This window comes from Bradysia coprophila, chromosome IV (assembly GCF_014529535.1).
Source record: "Bradysia coprophila strain Holo2 chromosome IV, BU_Bcop_v1, whole genome shotgun sequence".
In the NCBI taxonomy this organism is placed as follows: Eukaryota; Metazoa; Arthropoda; class Insecta; order Diptera; family Sciaridae; genus Bradysia; species Bradysia coprophila.
The window spans coordinates 5,725,843-5,750,682 of record NC_050738.1 but is presented as its reverse complement, the minus strand read 5'-3'; the positions used below and the strand labels follow the sequence as shown (position 1 = coordinate 5,750,682).

Below are 24,840 nucleotides of genomic sequence, written 5' to 3'. Positions count from 1 at the left end.
ATCGGTGTTCTCGGTAACTTGATTGTGTTGTTGTCAATATTCAAAGTACCACGCATGCAACCCGTAACGAAGAAGTTTATAGCCAATTTAGCAGCCATCGACCTAATAATCAATGTAGTTAACATACCATGGAAGATAATTAACATAATGCACCCGGGTATGTGTTGCTTATTGATTTTCAGGTTCGATAGTCAAAACAACATAATTACCAGCCTTACAACTTAGTTGTAAACATAAAGTGAATTTTAGTTTGGTAATTAACGTGAGAACAAGTTTAAATTGAATGGAGAAGGTTGTCATATTGTTCCAAGTAATAGATTCGAGACTCGATGATGCTGTTAATGTTTGAAGTGATCCCAACGAATACGATTTTAGCCGTAACATCGTACATTTCTTCTAGATCTGAGTGATAATGGATACTGGATAGCCCTGATACGCTGCAAAGGCATGCCTTATATTGCTGAATCACTATCAGCAGCTTTAATTAACACATTAGTTGCTCTGACTGTCGACAGATACATTGCAATCGCACATCCGTTTAGCAAAATAACCGACAGGCACGCACGTCGAAAATATTATTCATTCACCCAGGTCTGACATTCGTTCTATTTCAGACAGTACACGATCATTATGATTTTGATTTGGACTTTCGCTTTGATATTTAGTTTGCCAGAGATGCTATTGAGACATTTAAGTGCAATGGTAAGTAAAATCATTCGAACCACATTTGACAGATAGACTTGAAACCGAGAAAGTCGGTTCTCTAGCTGATCTTCTTATTTTTGAAATAGAAATGCGAACTGACTTGGCCATCTGATTCTCTGAAACTGGCTTATTATGGCTTCGATGGCTGTGAGAACTGCGTCATACCGGTGTGCGTAGTATTGTATTGTTATATTGTTATATGGAGAAAAGTAGACCAACGACACATTCCGGGTGAAGAGATTGGTAGCAAACGACTCAGACAAAGAAGGGAAAAGGATGCCATTAAGGTCACGAAAATTATTTTAGCCATTACTACATACTTTGTCCTTTCGGGAGTACCACTGTACGTTGCATTTTTCGTTTGTGAATTCAATAAGGACGAACGGAATCAAGGTGAAATTGTTGACATTCTAACAGAAAAAGGCATAGGAAGCGTAACCCAGTTTTCCTTTAATGTGCATTGCAGAGCAAAATCTTACCATTCATTTTTGGCTGGATTGGTATACACGAACATAAATGGGACATTTTTGAGGAAAACATAAACCTTTCCATTCAATTTCAGGTTGGCTCTTACTCATTTGTTTGTGAATCCCTTTCTGTACTGTATGTTAAGTACGCACATGAGAAAAAGTTTTAAGGTAAATGTCCACTTCCGATGTATCAATCAGACAAACGTTTCAACGATTCTTTTACTTCAGAAATTAATTAAGTGTAAAGTTGGAACAGTAGCTAAAAACGAAAATGTGTCACTGTCGACGACAACATCTCGGACAACCATCACAAATTCTATTAAACTCACTACCAATGATGACGATGAGCTTCGTAGTTAATTGAATCTTTGATCTGTACATTTTAAGCAAAAATCGAATTAAACCCAATGAATGTGAATAATAATTGTTTTACTGATTTTTAAGTTACCACTCACAAAACATGGCACAACGTTTGTTACGAAACGCATCATATCAGTTGAATTTTTCATTAATCAACGCTTTTTGTGACCGGAAACCCATCAAAAGTTTTAATCTGAATTCGTGATACGTGAGACGTACATTCCAAAATGATTCATTCTGTTCTTAATGATTTGTCGTGACATGCCAAATGACAAAATTATGTTTTTTGAAAGAATTTCATCCAGCAGCGCTAATTTTGGATTCATTGTTGGTTTCTTCTGGCGGTTATGCGATGCTAGTGACCTACAAACTATCTCATTTTGTTTATTAAAATTGCTAAGAACTGGACTCATACAATTCTTTGATATTGATCATTGGCATGTTTTTAAACTGATCGCAGGAAAAAAGAATTGATTGCTACAAGAAGAGCAATTGATCACAGAAAAAGAAGAAATGATCGCAAGATAAAAAGAATTTGATCGCAGGAAAAAGATAATTTCTGAATAATTTTGTAAAAATAAAATACTTCTCTGGTCTCAGAATTGCAGGAAATACTTCTAGTTTTCAATTTTATTAATTTTGTAAAAGGAAAATTAACGCTGCGATCAAATTCTGTTTTTCTTGCGATCAATTCTTGTTTTTCTTGCGATCAGTTTCTTGATTACAATCGCTAAACCGAACTGGTGTGCATACGTTATTTTGCACCAGCTGGTCCCATTTGGAATTGTATATGACCATCTGATGCAAAATAACGTATGCACACCAGTCCGGTTCAGCGATTGTATTCAATACTTTATAAATTTTAACAAAAATTTGCCACAAAAACCAACTTCCGTGGACAAAATAGTGACTCGTTTAACAGCTTTTTAGAATAGAATTTTAGTCACAAATATGGCTCGAGATGCTGAGAATTCAATTTAACACCAAAATTTGTGTAAATATATGTTACCTTAATTTAACATTACAGAACAAGATAAAAGGACACTAACCCAGTTAACACAAGTCCATTTTTTAAATGTGGTGCTAGTAATAGTAATATACATTTTATGCACGTAAAACTTTGCGCTCTATTTTTTGGACATTAACTGAGGACTTAATGTATATTCGCATTTGCGCAACGTTTGATGTGATTTGGTTGTTTTTTTAGCCATTAAATCCATTAAATGTTCGAAAGTCAAAGCACATTCGGTGTGATGGGCCCATTTTCCGATGGCAATTTATGTACATTTCGTGGGACAAATTGTTAACTGGGTAAGTTATAAAAAATCGGTTCATTTTGGAGGCATTTTGCAGAATAAATTTTACTTAAAATCGTGCTTTAAAAAAATTGTCTGGATGCTCTAATCTTATTCGGCTACTTTTTGCTATGTAAAGCGGCACTTTAATTTTGCTTCAACTTAATAAAACATGTTTCAAATATTTGAGATGTACCTACTCTTTCATCAGCTTGAAAAAACCTTAGTTTCGGAGAATTCAGAGTTCTCTGGAGCTGGTAAACAATTTCAAAAAGCTACAATAATAAACAAGTGTTGATGTTGATCCTAAGTTGACGCGTAGTAGAAGAAGCATTTCCAACGACCATTTGAATTTTGAAAAGACTTTTTTTTTTGCCATAAGAATAAGACAAAACAAAACCGAACCAACAGTCATATTCACAAATATATCAATTTAAAGGAGTAATAATACAGAAAAAGTTGAAAGTGAAGTTCTTTAAGAGAAAAGTACCACTTTTCTTGCAATTTTCGTATCAGAGAAATTGGTGGATTCAGCACACTTGAAAGTGGAAGAAATAAAAAAAAACGTACGAAATCTGTGTTAAAAAAAGGGGGAACAACAGAATGAAGATGGCAGAGAAGTATGATGAACATATATTCATAAAAAATACTCATGAAAGAGCTTGAGGGAGTTATTCGATTATAATAATGTTGTCTTTTATGTTATGTATATGTGACTTGATTTTATTAAAGTATTATTGTGTTGTTTTTGGCAAGACGAGAGAGCAAAAAAAAAGGATTTTCCTCTTTACGTAACTTATACCATACTCTGTGGACGAATAAAGATAAAAAGTATTTTGCGGAGGGGCGTATGGAAAAATATGGAAAATCTAATATTAACGTCACATTATGCTCGTATAAATATGTTTTTATTTTTAATTTTAAAAGGAATTTGTCTTAGGGGGAAAAGCTATGAATATTTTATACGATTTTATGTGAGTGATATTTTGTGATGATATGAGAAATTAAGTGTCGCTGGAGTTGATCTAATTTCTTTCGAAATAGAAATTTAAAGGAAATTTTCTCGTTAAAGGATTATGTATGAAATCAAACCGACGTTTTTTTTCGGCTTGACTTTGCATTCTAGAACGAGAGTCTGTGCCCACATAGGAACACCCGGTTTGAAACCTCAATTGCCTATAGCCGTATTATTACATTCTCTCGATCTTATAGTTAACTCTATAAATGGGAAAATAGTCGAGTATTCGTGTGATTTTTTTTTGATCCGAGGCGAAGCCGAGATCATCAAACACACGAAAACATGCATGTGGATACTGAGTAATCGATACATGTCAATTATCCATTCAATATCCTTTTGTCACGATGAACAGTTGCATGGAGAGGCCAGTAATGTTAATCAATATCAGGCGAACCGGAGATCAAGAAAGTTTTGAATAATATAGAGTTTATTTGCCTTGAAAAGTCCGGTGTTTCATTTAGCGACGGTCTAGCCTGACTCTACATGGGGGCTCAACAGTTTTTGATTCTTTATTAGGCCAATAAACTTAAAGTTTTAAAGTTTGCAAAGCGAAGTTTTTAGAGAGACTATTGTGAAAAGTTGATTTTGGACAGTAGAAAACTGAAAGTGAATGAAAAGAAGCGAAGCACGTTTTTAGGTGAATCAGATGGACTAAGGCTAAAATATTGTTAAGTGATAGATTGATCAACGACAAATTAAGGCTAAACGAAATTGTAAAGAGTTCAGGCATACAGGTAGCGGCCCTATGAGGGACTCTTATGAATTCAGGCTCTCGGTCTATTCATTCAAATTGATACCTTCAAAGAGTCCTTTAGCATTCGATCTAATTATTGAAATGAGATAGAAAAACATCACAAGAAGCGCAAACTGAGAAAATTTGAAAAAAATTCCCATAAATATGTTTAAATTGTCAACGAAAAAAGCTGCACATTAAGTTCCTGAAATATGAAGAAAAAGAAGTGCTAAACTCTTGATTGTATGAAGCAAAGCAGAAAACAATTAAGTTGAAAATATAAAACCATTCCTAGAAAAATATTTCTCATTCTTGAAGAAAGTTTGCATAATTTAAAAGAAAAACTTGAAATAAAAGTCAATTAAAGAAAAAAGTGGAAAGAATAATTTAGAGTCACCATGGTTGTATAGGGTTGCTAGTTTGCTGTCTTGGAAAGACTCCATTCTCTCAATACAGTAAATATTTCGAAGTAAACTTTTTTCCGTTAAGATTCGAAACTGCACAGAAGCGTCTAATGCAGATCTTTTGTTCTTAGCTTAAACACGGCTATAATTCACACCGAAAGTGCGCCTTCTATTTCAAAACATACCGCATAGCCGGTCATTTTAACGCACAGTTTTAACATTTACAACATAACGTTAGCGTTATTTTGTTCAACTGTCAGTTGTAAATATTTAAATATTTGGCGCACTTATAGCGTGAATAGCATAATATCAAACATGGGAGATGTTGGTAGCCTCATTTGATTTGAGGATCCGTTTAGCGGGTTCAGCAAAGCATGGTTGCACTTGGTTATTTGGATACGATACGAAAAGCCAGTCTTCAGTCGATCGGTATTTGCTTTCGGCGTATTTTAGCTTACGTTTTGTCAATCGTTTTGCTTTCAGCCTATTTGGCGACTTTCCTGAAGTTTCTTACAACCAACATCATCTGTTATCAACAGCAACGACAAAAAGAAGCGATGAACGCTGGCTAATGTAGCCTTATTTAGTAAACATACATGACAAAACCAATGAAGTAATAGATTTCGCTTTAAAAAACAAGACCCACAAGGGCTACACTCATAGTGTCTTACTTCATTAGTATGTTTTTCTCGGTTTTTCTATAAAGGATGTCGACGACAAATGGCGTAATTTCTTACGAAATTCACCAATTGATTAATTTCTGCTTTAAACAGCGAATTCAGTTGTCGTACCTTATCTTTCGTTCAATGTTAAAAATTGATGTAATTCACTTAATTTCGATCGATTCAGATTCTTCTCAATGTATAAAAAGACAATACAACCGATACATGTGACGGGTAATTTTGTGCTCCGGAGAAGTTAGTATCTGAACAACAACAAAAACGGAACATAATCATACCACACATCCCATAAAAGCAACAAAAACAAAATCCAACACAATTGAATGGGTTGTTTAGATGGCTTCAAAATATAAAATAGAAACGCCACAATGTTCTAAAGGGTCATTAAAATACAAAAATGTACGTGTTCCGAATATAGAAATCTTGGCGTTCAATCAATGCAATGGTATTTGTCTATACGTAAGAGCTAAACAAAGGGAAAGGACATACACCGAGCACAGTATTTATCGACTAGAATATGAGGACCGATATCTATACACTCACTCCTCAAACGTCTATTGTTGTATGTATAATGTGATTCAGTCGCTTAACGTTAACTTATAACATCAAGCGATATCACCATCCAGTAGTTTTCGCATATAGGCTGCCGATATTGAGCTGTTAAATGAAAGGGTTTCAATTTCTCTCATTTAGACGACTATCATTTGATGGTTTAATGAGTACGTGGCTTAATGTTTAAATATGAATTAATTATACTTTAGATGATAGGGGGAACGATAGGAAAGTTGCAGGATGAGCACGTTTTAGCTGTTTAGATTTTGATATGGGGTCTTATCAACACCCGGTTGGTTATTATTGCTTTTAGTTGTTATTCTGAATTCAGCACACCGTCTCCCGATGTTTATCGCTAAATGTTAGGACAATTTTAGACGCAGCGAGAATTGATGAACGTATTTTGAAATGCGAGAATTTTGCTCTGGCTTAACATTATATCCACATTTATACCGAAAGAAAATATCATTTTTCATAAAAACTTCATACGTTCAAGTTAACTGTTCGTCTTCGTGCTAAGCCATCAAAAGCCATTTTTACCAGTAACGACAAAACATTTGCATAATATAAATTTCTTCGTGAAATTCATTTCCTTGAAAACAATGAAAATAATTCGTATTTTCCATGGCTTCATCTATCTCTGTATTTGGCATCGTATTGTGTGTGTGTGTGAGTGCGTCTATGTGTCTATATAAAAAGCTTCCCCCAGTTAACTACAAGAAATTTAAGATTTGAACAGTCTCAAGTACAAAGAATACTTACATCACAATAACAACGAGCAACAATAACGATTTTTTTTGTGCTTCCTTTTTTTAATAATCTTTTGTGGGGATTGCTGGTTACATGTAAATTTCTTTACAGTTGTAATATGCGAAGACGACGGGATAAAAAAAAAATATTTAACTCCCTTACCTGCTGAGTGAAATTTCTCTTTTTATTGAGCAAAGAAAAAGGTGGACAAGTTGTCTGATTTAGATAATTAAATGAGTATCTGAGAGGTTATGGAGTGTGAGATGAACTGAAATTAAAATTTTATTTCTTAAAATTGATGTCGACGAGGACACAACCATTCTGAAAATTAAAATTGAACGTAATTTTTAGCGGAGAATTAGGAAGACAATTTGTTTCCCGGTAAAATTTTTGGTAGAGATTTGGTAGCTTATTTATAGCTTAGTATGGCGTTTGGTATTTCAGATTGATGTCTCACAAGCATTTGTCTAGTATAAATCTAGTACTTTTTCAACCAATTGGCGCCGCATCTTTTACTTCATAAGTTTTATCATAAATTTTGCTATATATATGGCACCATAATCTACATCGTATCGCTTATCACTCACTTTATCGTCGTAGTTGTTAGCAGCTGAAATAGGTTTTTAGGGACATTTTGTAATTTGGAATAACCAAATTAGTTTTGATAAATATTTGATTTATTTCTCCTTTCTCTCTTAACCGTTCCCTTCATTAGAGTGCTTATCAAATCTTTACTCGATTTGGTCTAAATATTTTCAACATATTGAAATCAAATCTGTTACTTCATTTGTTCAAATTTTATTTACTAACGGACTCCGTTTTTCTACAATTCAATCTCATATGATGTCTAAGCAAACGCCGAAGGATTTCACTGCTACCTGCTACAAAACAGCTGGAATAGATTTATTTTAACACTCAAACAATATGGCATCAATCGCATCTATTTCACTGCTCACAACTCGTAAAGGGCTTGTAACTGGAAAGAGTTCCATAACTGACCCACTTATCCTACTTGGCAACAACAGTAGTAGAGGTAGATTAGCGTTCAATTTAACTGACAGAAGATGTATGTATCTGAACTTTAACATAAAAACATCGAGAAATTGTTGTTATGGAAACAGTTTGCCACCATTTCCATAAAGAAGGTGCTGCTAGTTAATAAACAATGATTTATGATAAAGTCAATAACTGGAACGACCTCAATAAGAAAAAATCCTTGTTGCAGTACCCTTTTCCTATTTAAAACTTTTACAGACGACCAGCATATTACAATTACAAGTCTTTCCCTAACTAACTAGTGTTGAAATATCTCGACTTAGTCGAATATTTCCAACGTCCGCGAGGAAAAATGTTGTTCTTAACTTATGCTAAACTGCCTCTTTAGCGAATTCGATTCCAGTACTCGTCTCCGGCTCTCATTCGCTGATCATTTTAGCATGCGTTAGGAAAATAACTATTTGCGTCTCCTTCTTCACAACGAAATCTATTACTTCATTGGTTTCATCAGGTATTTTTGCTATATAGGGCTAAAGTAGCCCGTGCTCATCGCTTCTTTTTGTCGTTGCTGTTGATAACAGATGATGTTGGTCTGCAAAATGTTATGCCGTTATTCAACTTAGTGGCCATTCACAAAGTACGCAAGGAGTCAGATAAAAACGCTAACATTAATTTCCTCTGCTCGACACGATCCACACAGATTATTTTTATAATACGAAAGCAATTCCTGGTGTGAGGTGCTTTAAATCAATTGAACTTTTAACCTGAGATCAATATCACAAACTTTGTTATTCGAATAATATCCGAGAAATGGGTGTGTGCGATACGCGACGGAGTTATAATATTGTTATTGTGGAAATCATTTGATGGATCCGGACTGAGTTACACGACTTTCATATAACATTGGATTATTTTAGGATGTAGGCGGTAATGTTTACGTGTTACAGTACACGGTTGATGCCATCTGTTACCATGTCACGAGCATAAATTTATTCTTATAATTATGAAGGATTATGAACGTGCCCTAATTTCTCCTAGTTAGTGCAGTAATTTCTTTATTTCTGTAACCAATGTTTTATGGCTCGAAAAATAATCCATTCTCTGTTCAAAGGGAGATTAATGATTAAAGTGTGGAACCAAAATAAAAAAAAAATTGTGTGTAGGACATCAGACTGAAGGCATACACGATGAATACCTAAATTTTATGTGCTTAAATCTGATGTATATTTAAACGTTATAAAAGCTCTATATCCAGCCAGCTACACTTCATTTATTTTTGTGTTCGTTTCAATTCAAAACGACAACTATACAGCGACCCTATAAAATATGGAGAACAAAAATGTTGTGTTCATAAAACATAATAAATTTTAGTGTAAATAAGCACGGTATAGGAAATGGTGTATCCGCGTGTGTCTCGTAAATAATATGTGCCCTCACGCAAACTTTTATTTTATAATAATTTTAGTTTAGAATTGTGGACGAAGTGTAAGTAGGAGTCTATATTTATGGAAGAGCTGTTAAGTTGTACGGTTTATTTGTACGGTGATTGTTTGACTCGACTCGAAACGAAAATAAAGAGTAAGTCATTATGTGCTGACTTTGTAATGAATTGAACTGGAAAGTGGTTTAGATATGTAAAACAAAATTGGGGATAATTTTGTTGAAACAAATGATGATCGATACAGATGTGGAAGTCAAAGTCGTCAAACAAAGTGTGTTAATGTTATGGCGGTTCGACATGCAGTTTTTAGTTCGTTTGTTGATATTAATCATGGACTACTTAGACGTCTCTTGTGACAAAACTAACCATCCAATCAATTTTCAGATTTTGCTTAGGACAGCAGCAAAAGGAAAAATGTTTGGAAAACGTTTTCCCACATTTTATTGAATTTTCCTGCATTTTCCCATAATTTTCTAAATTTCTTAAATTAATATCTTAATTTTAGCCATCCTCCGACTAATCTCTATGTGTTCAATGAACAAGTTCAAGTCCTGAAGCAAATCTTGTAACAGTAACAATGGATAGGTCGTCACCTAATTACGCTAAACAGTTTTGATATTCATTTCATGCTGAGGGTGGGGTTCATGCAGACTGCTGACCAAATTTTCCAAAAAAAAAAATTAACGAAATTTTTTAGGGGAGAAAACTCATTCAGACAGGAAAACATTGTGCTGTTAATTACTTTTACGTGTCTTCTTAAAGTCATACGTTTGCAGCACAATACGAAATTATTATTATTTACAGACTGGAAGCGTATTATTAGTATAATTATCGGGTGTGCCATTTTTCTAGGACAATAGTCAGTAAGGACGTCAGGGTTCTTGAAATTAATAGACACCTTTTTCCTTTCATCATTATTTTCAACAATTACGTGGAAGACGTGACATTTTTTTGTAAGATTTCGAAGTATTTTTAACATAATAATGGAAAATCTATTACTTCATCAGTTTTATTGTAAGTATCATTGCTATAAAATCCCGCATCAACCAGAGTTGCTGTCGATAACAGATGGAATACATAACCTAATTTTAATTTAACATGGCTCTATCGTCTTTATACAATCGATTGAGCCAATCGGATTAACTTACCATGTAAGTTCTTTGTAGCAGAATGAGTACATCATAAAGAGAATGTCACGGGGAACTCGACACATTTTTAATATATTAATGCAAAGAGTAAGGGTTATCAAATTATTTACGCTCTGTAACTTTTAAAAAACCAATTTACGTTGCATATCGGATGAAAAACTTTCTGAAAAACTTAAGTTCCCCGTTTTCTTTGATATGAAAAAAGCTGAAGAATGTGGAAAATATTAAAACGTAATGGAAAACACGAAAGCATAAATTTTAATTTAATGCTCATCAAGAATACGTCTGATATATAGGTGTTCCATAATCATAATCCACATAAAAGTAATACGAAAACTGGTTGGTGGTGTCTCGTCATCATAATAATAATAATAAAATAATACCCGAGCGAAAATGATTGGAGTAAGAGAAAGTTTTCGAAATGCTGACTAATAGATTCTGAATAGATTTTGCGAAATAATAAAGCTGAAAAAGCTTCAAATCGCAGCTTCATATTGAATGAGGTCAATCAATTTTAAATTTATATCGAATTTAAACTCGACGAGATTGAATTGAATGAGGAATTATATTCGATCGTCTTATTAATTTAAAATATTAATGGTTTTGTTAGCAGTTGAACAATTTCAAACGATATGCAGAGAGATAATATCGTTTCTGTGAGGTGCTCGCAAAGTAGGAGCGTACGATACCGTTTTTATTTGTCTGTATAGAGGTCAGCGGTAATTTTTGACAAAAATACTACTCGCACATAGTGAGTGTCCCGGCAAAAACTCTTTCAGAGCAAAGTTGGACGCAGTCTACAGTCTATATGTGTGATAACTTCTAAAACAAGTGATATCGCTAGAGGTGACGCTGAATTTCTGAAAAAAATGATTGTCGAATGGTTTGGAAAGGCCAGCTAATTTCAATTAATTGACTATGAAATTCAATTTTGCGTAACGAAGCTGACAGGGTCACCTCTAGCGATATGACTTGTCATCCGTTTTAGAAACTAAATCTGAAAGTGGGTTTTGACCCTGCTTGCGGTCCAAAAAGATTTTGGTTAAAAAAATAGTTGATGAAAAAAATTGTCACGAAAAAAAAATTGTCAATATACACTGATAAAAAAGATTTTGGCGGTGTACTTCGGATATGTATGATATACTTCTGTTATGCATAGTATGCGTCGGGTATGTATGGCAAACCTGTCGTATGTAAGTTTACGTACGATATGTGTGCCATACATCTCACGCGTGTAGTCGACGTAGGACATGTGTAAAATTTTGGTATGTGTAACTTCATCGCAAAATTACCTCATACGCCCAACACGTTTGAGAAAAGCACACGTTTAGGATGTTTGTATACGCATGGTAAGTATGATGTCAAAAGATCGTACTTGTTGTGCGTTTACATTCGTACACTGTGCATTTTATATTAATAGCAACTATGTCAAGTCCTTTACGTACATGAGATGAATGTATCTGTATCAGGATTTTAGGATTCACTTAAAAACAGAAATATTAAATTCAGTCATTTAAATTTCAAAACGTTTTATTCCCTGAGTTCCAATCTCATACTGTTGTAATATCGAAATATTACGCAAAAAGAAGAAGAAGGAATTACGATTACGATTCTCGATATTAGGTCATTGTCATATACCATAGTTCTAATTAGAATAAAAAAAAAATCAAAGTTTCATATGTGTGTCATGTAAGTAAACGTATAGCATGTATACGTACTTTGTGTGCAAACGTGCTCCACGTTTACCTACTTCTACCAACGCTTCACAATACAACTATCAATGTAGTATGTCTTAATTGCAACATTGGTTGAAGCGCCGCTTTGAGATCAAGAGGTCCCCAGTTCAAACCCAGCACCAAACATGGAGAAAATTTTTATCTAAGAAAAAGTTACGATATAAATGAATAAAAACACGAAAAATAAAAAAAATAAAATTAAAAAGAACGAAATTTGACGAAATAATGTACATCAAAATTTCATTTTATTTCGGATACCAGATCAAACGTACTGGACGTTTACTGACGCAGTGCACGTGTACTAAACGTTCCCGAAGTTCGATCCAAAAATAGCTGTCTGCCAGCCAATTTACACGTCCACTACGTACAGTACACGTCCAGCGCGTTAACTTTTCTATCAGTGTAGCTACATACTGACTATATATAGGTCCATATAGCTATTAACTAACCATATGGCTATAAATATGAACTATATATAGGTACATATACTAACAATATATAGGTACATATAGCTATATACTAACTATATATAGGTCCATATAGCTATATATGAACTATATATAGGTCCATATAGCTATATACTAACAATATATAGAACCATATAGATATACACTCACTAAATATAGGTTCATATAACTATATAATAACTATATATAGGTCCACATAGCTATATACTAACAAAATATAGCTATATCCTACATATATATACGTCAATTGAAGAAATTGGATTTAAATTGTTCTGAAAATTAATTAATTAATTCCACAAAATTCTGATTTTTCCTGGGATAATGATGAATGAAACTTAAGTTCTAATGGCCTGACTAAGGTACCTGCAAAGTTACATAGATATTGGCTGACTACCTTCCGAGATAGCCCGTCGATAGATAGATAGATAGAAACATACAGAGTAAGTTGAAAGATTTTGATTGTTTGGAAAAAGTTAATTTGGTGTATTTAGTATAAATTGTAAAAGATTGATGAGACATCTTTTACTTCATTTTAACATGCCGCTATATATATAATATCATCGATAACAGATGTCCTAGATGTTCGTATCTTCATTGATCATCAGAATAAAACCAAGTCATTAACAAACCACATCCAATTCTACTCATCAAAAGTTTCATTTTAAAAGATTTCGCAGAATGACCCAAAAAGCTCAAACAGTAATTCCCATAAAAAGTAATAGTTCGAAAGCTTTTGGCCTGTGCTCTGTAATGTTCTCATCATATCGTTGGGAGTATCAATGTTATTGGACTTTAACAATTTAAAAGTGGTTTCTCTTTCATGCGTCAACAAACACACTTTCAATTTCATTCTCTTTCAAAGCGGCAGATAAAAAAGATACAATATTGACCTGTTAAACTACCTCAAGTCCTGGTAACAATACGAACGGTAGTTAAGCTTCAGCAACGGGAAAACGAAAATTGATTACTCCGCACAATAAAACGTACTGGAACACATTAGCAAACTCTAATTCTCTCTCATTTGATAAGTAAAGATCCGAATACATTCTCCATATCCATATGTTACAACCGAAAACGACGGCGTCGTTGGTACCGTGTAATAACACCAAATTGAATGTCTACACTCCCAACGATACAATATAAGGAAACATGTCATGAAAGTGCTTTGCTGGATGTTGTAATGCGTGTTTCTATTTAAGGCTATTAACATTATTTGTTTCGACAGAAACACAGCTTTGGAAATCCGAACGAAAATATCCCGCATATATAAAATAGTGTAACAGGGGGCAAATCGTACGTATGTTAGGCGTGTGTGTAGTAAAATGTAATGCGTTTGTATAGCCAATTCCTCATTTCCTCATTGTAGTTTGGTTGGAATTTATTTATCTTATGTAACACACAAAAATTCGGGGCAAACTTTTCCCTTTTTATAAATGAATTTTCGTGTAAGTGTACGCTCAAACTTTATTAAATTAATTAGACTTTAAGTGATAAATGCTTATTTTCCGCATGAATTCAGATTTCATCTGGCGTACGAAAATGACTAACAATTGTTTGGGAAGACACGTTAACCTTTATTGATTGGTTTATTCAATGGGAATAATTTGTTCATATCATGCTATAAAGCCAAAAATCCTGACATAACTGGAAGCATTGCTTCCATTAAAGCTACCGAAAGCGAAGGGTAAATTTGCGAAACTCTTCAAACTGTTTTAGATGTAATCCGATTTTCCCGTAGAAACGTTTCCAAACTTTCCGATTTTTCCTGTGTATAAGCATTTTGAACAATTGCTTGTATCATTAGTCAAAATGTAGACAGAACATTTATAACTTAGAGATACATGATGCATAGCTGCAGTATTTACATTCATTGCTTCAACCAACGTTTTCGATTCATTTCAGTTGTTTCGCTCCGAACGATTGAAAATGAAAGATAAACATTGAATGAAACTGAGAACATCGACAACTATTGGAGTAAATATCTGGAAAAAGTGCTCCTGACTAAAAACCAATTTTGATTCCATTTCCATGCGAATTTGGCAAACGAATAAATATTTGTCCACGCTTTAATGAAGTCTCAATTTGGTTTTTTCTCCTCATTTTTCGTTGTTTTTTTCATTCCTTCGGAATTCTCCCTAATTATGTCACGCTATCACCCATTAATGAAAAATCTGACTAACCAATAACTACAAACATTTCAATAGTTGACATTAGTAAATAAATACATTAGTCGTCATGAATAATTCATCCTATTTTTCGATTCGTATCAAGCCTAATTTATATAAATAAAATGAAAACAACATTTATTATCCGGCGATGTAATATTACAGTCACGAAAAGCGTTTTCTGAGTGGGAATTTAATTTTTTTTGTTGTAAATAACATTGACTTTTTTTCTGAATAAATTATTGGGATAAGCTTAATATAGTCACAAAAATTTCAACGCTAAATTGAATGATCAATAATATATGTATAAAATGTATAGAACCGCAACCGCATTCGTTGATTGTAATTATCATTTTTGAATAAGCAAATTGGACTGCTGTTGGTTGATTTGAGAATGTTAATGGAAAATTCGTGGAATTATATATTTTTGCAGCACTCCCCTAGTCTTTCAAAAATGTTTCGACACTATTTTTCCGAAAGATGTTATTCTCAAAAAAATCAACGAAAGTTTCACTTTACGTCACTGAGTTGAGAAATAATTATTTTATACAATTCTAAGACAGAATTGAACTACTGTTTACCGAGGGGAAACCACTCTTTCGCACGGGCCTGACACTATTCACGATATTCTTCATTTCTTAAATACTGCTATTCACAGAATGTCCAGCGTGCTCTTTTGTGATTAGCATGGTTAATCAGTTAATCATCAGCATGATTCTTTTACGCACGGTTAATCAGTGATTAACCATGATTAATCATCATATTTCACGATGTTGTAGTTTTGCGACGATACCACCGGCTCAATGCTGGTTAATCACTGATTCGTCATCATGTTAATCACGTCAATAGTATGCTTTTCTCCTTGTTTTTACCTATTTTTAATAACGTAATGAAGATGATTATTGCACGTAGTTTTGGAGTAAGAAAAAAACTTTATCGCACTAGTGCGACATTTTTTTTCTTCACTTTAAAATGATCAGAATTGGACTGCGTTGTTGTTGTTAACAACAGAGTTGCACTAAAGTTTCTCAGGATTGCAATAGTAGCCAGACAGTATGGTTTTTGTGTCATAAATTATGTTTCAGTGTCTTGGCATAGACATAGAATCGTATGGAGGTATATTATCGCACAAGATATCAGATTGACAATCCGAGGCGAAGCCGAGGTTGGCAAGACATCGTACCAGCATACAACGTTTTATACAATGAAATTGAATAATTACCGAAGATAATCTTAGTGTGACTTCAGTGAAACGTGGCGTTTATCGTACTAGTTGCGCCGAGTTGCATTTAACGTTTATTTCAAGTTTTCCTTAACGTCACGGAGTTGAGAAATAGTAGATTACATTGGATGCTGCGGAGGTAGTTCGTTACATGAGGGATCAATTTTGTGATACGAGCCGAACTCACAAGTGTGGTTATTAGCAACAAGCTTTGGAAACGGTTATTTTGACAAGTGTAGAGCCGAAGGCGAGGTATGCAACTACACGAGTCAAAATAACCTTTTCCAAAGCGAGTTACTTAAAACCACACCAGTGAGTTCACAAAATTGATTCCGAGTGTAATGAACTACCAAGCAGCATCCAATGTATGCTGTTTTATTGCCTATCCACCCGGAATATTGTTGTTACGAGTCCATTTTCCTACCCATGGACCTGAGAGTTCAAAACCAAAAGTGTTCCTAGAACACTGTTCCAGTAGACAACTGGCAGACTCTTGAATATCAAAAGATTATTCTAAATTAATGCACAATTTGACAACACTTATGTCGCGCTATTTCATTCACTGCCACACTAATACTAAACATAAAAACTACCGATACAACAAAACCAACAAAAATATCTGTTGTTGCATTGAAACGTTTAAAAACGAATCTAGTCTGCTGATGAAATCGGCTCACACCTCTTCATTATATTAATCCCGAAAGCATCCACTGTTTTGTTTTTGTGAAGTGCTAGATTCATATTTTGCGTAATATTTGTCGATTTTGGTGGTGTTTCAATAAATTTTGCTGTGAAGTGAAGTGAATACATGATAATAAAAGTAAAAGTGTTAGGTGTTTTTGAAAATAAGTGAAAAATGCAAAAATTAAAATTGTTTTGCCATTGGTGTTCGTCGAAGTTGAAAAAATTGAAATTATGGCTATAGACAAAATGGCCGTCACTTTTATTTTTGTGTTTTTTATTTCATTTTTTTCAAAAGTTTTTAATGAATTTGCTTAGATTGGTGTGCACTTACTCGTGGTACTGGTGTCATTTCAGCAGAAAAGTAGAATACGATTAATTTCTAGCATTTTCTTAATTTTGATGATGTCAGCTTTCAATCAACAACCAATTTAGTGCGGAGATGTGCCCATTCACGAAGCATTAAGTACTAGTTGATCTTCTGTCTAATTCATTTTAAAAATTAACGATAGCCACTCGGCCATTTATGGACTTATGGATTAGAATCAATTCAACTTAAAATTTGTTTATACTAAACAAAGGTCTTATATGCTCTCCTATACAGAGTACGTAGAACGCTCCATGTCCATAACTATATCTTCTATAGGGGCCATTTCTACCGGAATTTAACAGTAGTCGCCTTGTACAAATCTCACATTTTCATAAGTTACTTTTAATTGTTAATACATTTTCCTGATCGATTTACAGCAAAGTACAGCTGCCTAACCATGGAAAAATATTTTTTTTAATGAATAGCTAGTGGCAGTCGGACCACCCCATCCGATAAATTTTGAATCGAATCCATATTAAAAACACAATTTAAGGTCCTACCCTAAATCTACGTGAATTGACCAAACTTAACTGCATTGTTTCCCCATATTATGTTTGAAATATATTGACCGAAAGAATTGAAGAAATTCGTCGAAATTAGCTTTGAATTGTTCAAACAACCAACATATTATTTGTCGATTATCGTATTTTATGGCGTACTTACTCCCCCATGTGAGGTCAACAAAAAAATGTACACGATTAATTTAGATTTAATAAATTCGATATCGCTCGTGTACACCGTTTACTCACTCAAATTTACACTTTCCGATAATGAGATCAGATAAGCTAAATATTGTAATGGTGTAAAAAAGTACAGAGGGAGGAAATACAGAAGTAACATTTTCACATGTTATTCATTCCACATGCGATGTCGACATTCATACACACATAAGTGGGCTAATGCATGAGAAACTAAATAAATACAATTGGATTGTAATTGCGACTTCTTATTTTTCGTCAATTTTACGCATGCAGTACTATTCACGAGTTAAATTTGCAATAAGGACGTCCACATTGGTCAGTGTTGTCAGTCAATTTAAATCATCAATAACTCGACAAATATTCATTTTTTTGAAGTCAACTGTTTGTTCTACCCTCCTAATTAAGGGATAGGGCACACCTTTTACTGCATAGAATAGTTTTGTCGAGTTATCGATGGTTTAAATTTACTGACAGCACTGAAAAAAGTGGACGTCGTTATTGCATTATCCTTCATAGGTTTCGGATGTATGCACATTGCACACATACACCCGACAACTCACCTTTTCCATAAAGTAGCTACCGCTACTTAATAAGCACGACGAAGAACCCATAAACATATTTTCTCTTACTTCCAGTGAAACAAAATTATCCCACACAAAATGTCCAATAAAGAGACAATTACCGAGAAAACATCAGGGTATCTCTTCTAATTTCACATAACGACTGCTAAAATCACATCAAAAGCAAAACATGAAACTGAATAATGTAACAACTTTCTGATCTCTTCTCCGCTTGAACACTCAATCCGAGCAAAAACATAAAACAATTTCATTACTCTACCATCCTTAGATTATAATAAAAGCAACACACAAGAAAAAACCCCAAAACAATGAAACTCTACACGACACAATCCTTTGAAGAACATTTCAAAATCCCCGAGAAAGGGACACGAATCCTACCGAAAATATACAATTTAATGAATTATGTAGTTAATACTCGAATATCATTTTCTGTTTTTCATTTTACCATCATATAACCCATTACCAGGAACACAATGGGCAAATTTTCGATACAGCTACTTCTAGTCGAGCACTGGAATATATATCAAAGTTTATGTTTCTAGCGCACACACACATGCACATACAAATGTAAGCTCAGATATTTTCTCCCGATTATTAAAACAATTTTCTCATGTCTCACGAATAAATTATTTATTCAAACCAATTAATTATATTTTGAATTATGGTCACCAAATTGAATCATTAAATCTACCGAAATTTGTGTGATATGTATAACTGACGACTATGCCATAATACTTTAACATGGACGTGTTGTGTAATTATAAGACCATATCATGTTATATAAATTATTTAGTCAGTCCGATATATATAAATATTCGGTATAATCAGAAACTATTAGAAAATATTTGCGTTTGAACTGACAAACTATTTAATACCCGATGTTATACTGTTCGAATGCCCATCGGAATAATGTTGATATTGTTTCCAGATAAGATTGTTTATTCAATAACATTGGTCAGTAGATAGAAGCTGAAAGGCGAATGGATAGAAAGTGAAGGAAACACTTTTATTTAAAATAAACCTTTATTCACAGTTCCAGTCGTTCTGTAATAAGTGATGATCTCCAGTTCTTGTTGTCTTATATGACAAGACATATGTCGAAACAAATGAAGTAAAAGATCTGGAATACTTTAAGATGAAGAAGTAGCAGATCTAATTATCATATATTGCCGTTCATAGACGGCTTACTTTTGTTGACTTCGATCCTTAATCTGTGTCTACTTTTACAACTACTGTTTGGAACTTTATTCCTTCTTTTCCGTCTATTCTAGTTTTTTTGTGGTACAGTCTTTTGGCAGTGACTTTCTTCTATCTTCGATTCGGTGCTATTTTCTTAATTTCTTGTAAATACAGCCACAGGAGAGTAAAGTAAACCAGAAAAGATCAGAGGCCACAAATCACAGCACTGCTTCTAGCATGAACAAAGCAAATATTCGGAGGCTGATGAAATCACAGTAGGCACCGTGTTTTTTTTTTTGTAAAGATTGTTGACTTGTTTCGGTGTATGAGCTAAAACATATACAATACAAACAATCGTAAACGGTAGCTCATATCACTAAAGCCTCCAAATTTGACACTTGTCAATTTAAAGTTCATGCTAGGAGCAGTGCTGTGCACAAATACATTCAAAGCAGGGACCTTAATATTGTTAACATCGTTAAGAGGGATTCCCTTGAAAAACAGCCTACAGAAGTCGCAGGCATTTTCCAGTCGACTTTTTTATATGTGCCTAGAAAGGTATTCGACCCTATAAGTCACAACCACTTTCAAAAAAATTCTTCGAAGCTTGTGTGGCTGGTTAAATGTGATCAAAAACCGAAAACCTGCACTTTTATTACAAAAATTTCTCCAGTTACGTGAGCCGCATAGGTTCATGTGGGGTGTCATTAGGAAGGTAATCACATGTAGTATTGAGCCGAATGGAGTTATTGGTTTTAAAATTTATCCACACTGAAATATGTGCTGTTAAAGTTTTTAACCGAAGACTTACACTGTTCTTACAGAAATTTCTCGAGGTACACAAAACGGACATGGTCGTGTTGTGTATCATTTGAAAGGGGTTTGGATGCATATGTGATAAAATATGGGCACTAAGACATTTCAACTTCTATTTCATTGTAGATGCATCCAAACCACATCAGACCCTATTTGGCCTAAAAGTACATAAAATTACCTTTCAAATGATACCCCACACGACCATGTACGTTTGTTTGTAGCCATGAAGTAAACCAGGAACAATGGATTTTAAGCTCTCCATTTTTATTTTTATTTAGTGGCTATAGTGTGGTTAGATTTGGAAACGCCGAACCGAAATCCAACCAATTTTATAAAATGGTTGCAACGTTTACATTTACGTTTAACGTTAGCATTAATTTGGTTTGATGAGGGTGTTGTAGGTAGAAATTGACCCGAATTACGATCCGCATTAATTACACAAAGTTTCTGTCAATCATTCAATACGATTCCACAATGCCTCCGATGTGTATACACACACACACTGAGCCGAACAGCAATTAATGAGCGATTTATAAATTCCCATAAATCAAATTAACTATTTTTCGAAATGAAAGTTATTGACACAAAACGATGTTGTCGTATTGGGGATTTTTTTTCTCTCTATCGTATGACATTTTAAGAATTGAAATAGAACCAAAGATCCTTGTGACCAATATAATACCTCTAACAAACGATGAGTTAAATCTATTAAAGCTTAGCGAGAACTAAGTTGTCGTACGGGTATATATTAACTCTCCACATTATCATAAGCGCTCGTTAGTTAGCACTGCGAAGAATATTTACAGCACTTTTTCGACTTCCTTTTTTGGATCCAATAGCCCTAATACGAGTTCAACGAGCTATCACATGTTAAAATCAGCGATATCATTTATTTTGTAAGTTGAGACAGAAGGACTTGCGTCACATTTACTCTTTAAAGGATTTTCTATAAATACATAAACAAACCGCTGTGTGAAAGAGTTGTGTGTGAGGAATATAAGTTGTTGGAAAACCGTTTAGATAAGCTAGAAAAGGTTATCAGATTATATTTTATTACTGTTTTGGGGATATTTTATAATGACCGTTTTGCGAAAAGAGAAAACTGTTTTTGTATATAAATATATATATGGTGGTGTGCTCCGTGTAGTTTATGACTTTTTCTATGGCATTTCAGATATTTCCATTGAATGTTTGTTGTATTAAACAACACTATGCGAACTGTATATGTGTGGCTGAAACATTAAATTTAATTTATTTATGTTAAATAAATGAGAGAATTTCTTTGTTAAGAATGTGCTGGTTAACTTTTACCCATTCACATTGAATTTGGCTTTTTGGCTGAAGAATAAATTTTCTATGCAAATTTATGTGACAATGAAATTAATATTCAAATTTATTTCAGATTAACATGATACAATTATCATTCCGAAATATTGTATCCCAGCCATAATTAGCTCTGAAAGCATTAATAATTACCCAGAGAGGGATTAATTTCGTAAATCTCATAGATATGAAGAGGTTTTGGCGTTGTTTTGATTTTTCATAACGGTATCAAATTTTGACATATTTATTGTGGCCTTTCTAGCGCAGGGGCGGATCCAGCTTTTGGTCTGACTCGGGCGGTTAGAAGACAATAAATTTCTGACCAGGGAGGTTTTCGTTTTAAAAAAAATCCCATAAAAAATCACTTTCTCACCCGGGCGATCGGGATTTCCGATAATAGGTGAATTCGCGCCTTTGTAGCGGATGAAAACCGAAACAATACAGTTGGTCATCTGTTATCGGCAACTGCGACAAAAATGAATGATGCTCTTTGGGTGCTGTTATTTTATATAGCAAAATCGTGTGTTAAATCTAATGAAGTAAAAGATTTTCTGACAAACAAAAAGCAACACTTTAAACAATATAAGTCATAGATTTAGTGAATTACAATTTTTACTACACCCCGATAAATTCGATATTCGATTAAATCTGAATTACTTGAAACGGACAGAAATCTAGAATTAGAACGACTAGTTTCATAATTATTTCAGTGGTCTATAGAGGTCTACAAACAACATGCTTGTAAAATGACCAAAAATTAAGCAGATTTATAAACAATTCCAAATGCCCAAATTCACAGTATGGCCATTCTGGACCTGAAGTCTGGGATGCAAAGAAGCAAAAGTAACGGATCCAAAAATTCAAATCCAATGATTCGTAGTGTTCATACAAAATCGATACAAGTATTATACCGTCACAACAAATGATGCTCAATGCTTTGAAGATTCTTACACAAACTACAAAGTCAACGATACGTTTTTGAGGCATGATGTTGAACATTTGTCTCAAGTCAAAATTCTATTCGACATCAGGTTTATGAAAATACTATGAATGGTACGTATTCAAACATGTACTTGTGAAAAGTGCTTGCATCTGTGTTACCTGATATGTTAATGAAAGTTTCTGAAAGATATTTCGATAAATTTTAAGAAAGTGGAAATACTGCCTACATTACCCTTAACATCTAAGGATTTTCATTAACCAGCATCGTGGGTTGTATGTAATGTCTAAATCAACATCAGCGTAACGAAGCAAAATTTCGTTATTTCATGTTCCAAAGTATCGATGGATACTCCTATTAAATGTAACTGTTTATAACCATACCATAAATATGATACTCGCGTACCAAACTCCATATCATGATAGATTCCTTCGGTTTATATATCTACTTTTGCTGCCATGTCATACCTCTCCTCTTGCAATAAATACACTTTTATGTTCATGTTATCGTTAATTGCCTAGACACGCCAATATGCCATACGAGGGTTTTTTTTTAAACGAGACTATTTATTATAATTCAGTAATAGAGCGCTAACACATAGCGTTGAGGATATATTTCCTCGTTCGCATAAAATATTATATGAAAAAAATAACGAAATCTCCCTAAAAGTTAATTGTTTTGCACAGTGGTTTTTTAATGGTATCATTAAAACCGGAAAAACTCATTTTTTATTCAATCATATTGTTGTTTGCGCACAAAACCACACAAAACAATTACATTTTGAATGTTATAAAATAAATGACCGCGATATTTTGGTCAGGTACAACTAAAAATAAATAAAATGAGAAACCCCAAATAAATCTACTGGACGACCGGATACGGGAAATTTTCCTAGGCGCAAATGGTTTTTGTGTGTTATGTGTGCGTTTGAAAATATAAAAGGATTTACTTGACTGGTTCAATTTATTTATGGTCGCTGGCATAATGTTATTCCAATAATCACAATTACGGTAATTAAAGTTGTTGGTAAACGCTACATATATTGTGATTGAAAACTTATAAAAAAACTGAGTTAAATTTGAGTTAAATTCCATCTGAGATAGTTTCACTGCTTCCTAACTATATGACTGAATACTACCCAAAACCAAGGTATTTTTGCACTCAAAGCTAATGGTTGTATTTTCAAAATAACTGTTGTGGTGTTCCCACTATCAACATTAATTCGGAATTATGCTTATAGACAGCTAATAGCACATACCGTTGGTATTTTTTTCTGGAGGTAATTATGTGCTCAAGATTGTCTGAGCTATTTATGCAGAAAATTCGTGATAAGGCATTTTTAGCACGACTTGTTTCAGGCAAATACCATAGATACCACACCAAGCACCAAGCTTTAATGAGCCACTGTTGTTGTTTTGGTTTAGTGGAATCAGGGCCTATTATTTGAACTCAATATTTTAGAGATTTTCAAAGGGGTGGTAAATGGTCACGGCAAAATGGGTAATTTTCGGTTATACCTCACAATCCGAGCTTTTTAAATCATAACCCCGGATCGTGAGGTATAACCGAAAATTACCCATTTTGGCGTGACTATGAAAGATCAACTCGAAAACTGACCTTTACCTATTGCATAAAACGTTGAATGAATCTCGGTGCAAAGTACTTGATCAGGCTCGCGATGTGTGTTATGACACACTGCCTGCAGCCTCGTGTCATAATTACACATCTAGACCCTAATAAAGTACTTCGCACTCGATTTCATAAAAAAACTCGCTCCGCTCGTATGGAAAACTTGGGTCTAGTGCTGAAAAAATCAACATTGCAATACTTGTAACACAACATACTGTTTCAACATCGAAATAGATGTTTGTTTCGCAACTAGTGCAAAAAAATGATTTCGTCGAAATTCGAAAGGGCCCGACGAGTTGAAAATCGAGGCCGATCGAACCGTTTAAAAACTTGGGCAACTCAAATTTTCGGGTGTACACATCTACTTACACACCTCTACTAAATAATTGAAGTCACCAATCGATGTCATGAAACAAATGCCATGGCTAAAATGACTTTTTTTCAATATTAATTGCCAGATTTGATAGTTCAAATAAAA

The 24,840-nt window shown here is 34.0% G+C and overlaps 1 protein-coding gene across 1 annotated transcript; it reads left to right on the top strand.

The window, feature by feature from the left end:
- The first annotated feature begins 675 nt into the window (after nucleotides 1-675).
- On the top strand, nucleotides 676-1,535 carry LOC119066005 (neuropeptide SIFamide receptor-like). Its single transcript, XM_037168222.1, has 5 exons — nucleotides 676-702; nucleotides 792-1,098; nucleotides 1,172-1,205; nucleotides 1,268-1,343; nucleotides 1,404-1,535. Exons 1-5 carry the CDS (start codon nucleotides 676-678, stop codon nucleotides 1,533-1,535), a joined length of 576 nt encoding a protein of 191 aa, XP_037024117.1.
- Nucleotides 1,536-24,840: the final 23,305 nt, after the last annotated feature.

Coding starts and splice junctions, on each gene's coding strand:
- LOC119066005 (XM_037168222.1), top strand. CDS start 676: ATGCTATTGAGACATTTAAGTGCAATG. Junction 1,099..1,171: donor TAAGGACGAACGGAATCAAG/GTGAAATTGTTG, acceptor TGTGCATTGCAG/AGCAAAATCTTACCATTCAT. Junction 1,206..1,267: donor ATTCATTTTTGGCTGGATTG/GTATACACGAAC, acceptor ATTCAATTTCAG/GTTGGCTCTTACTCATTTGT.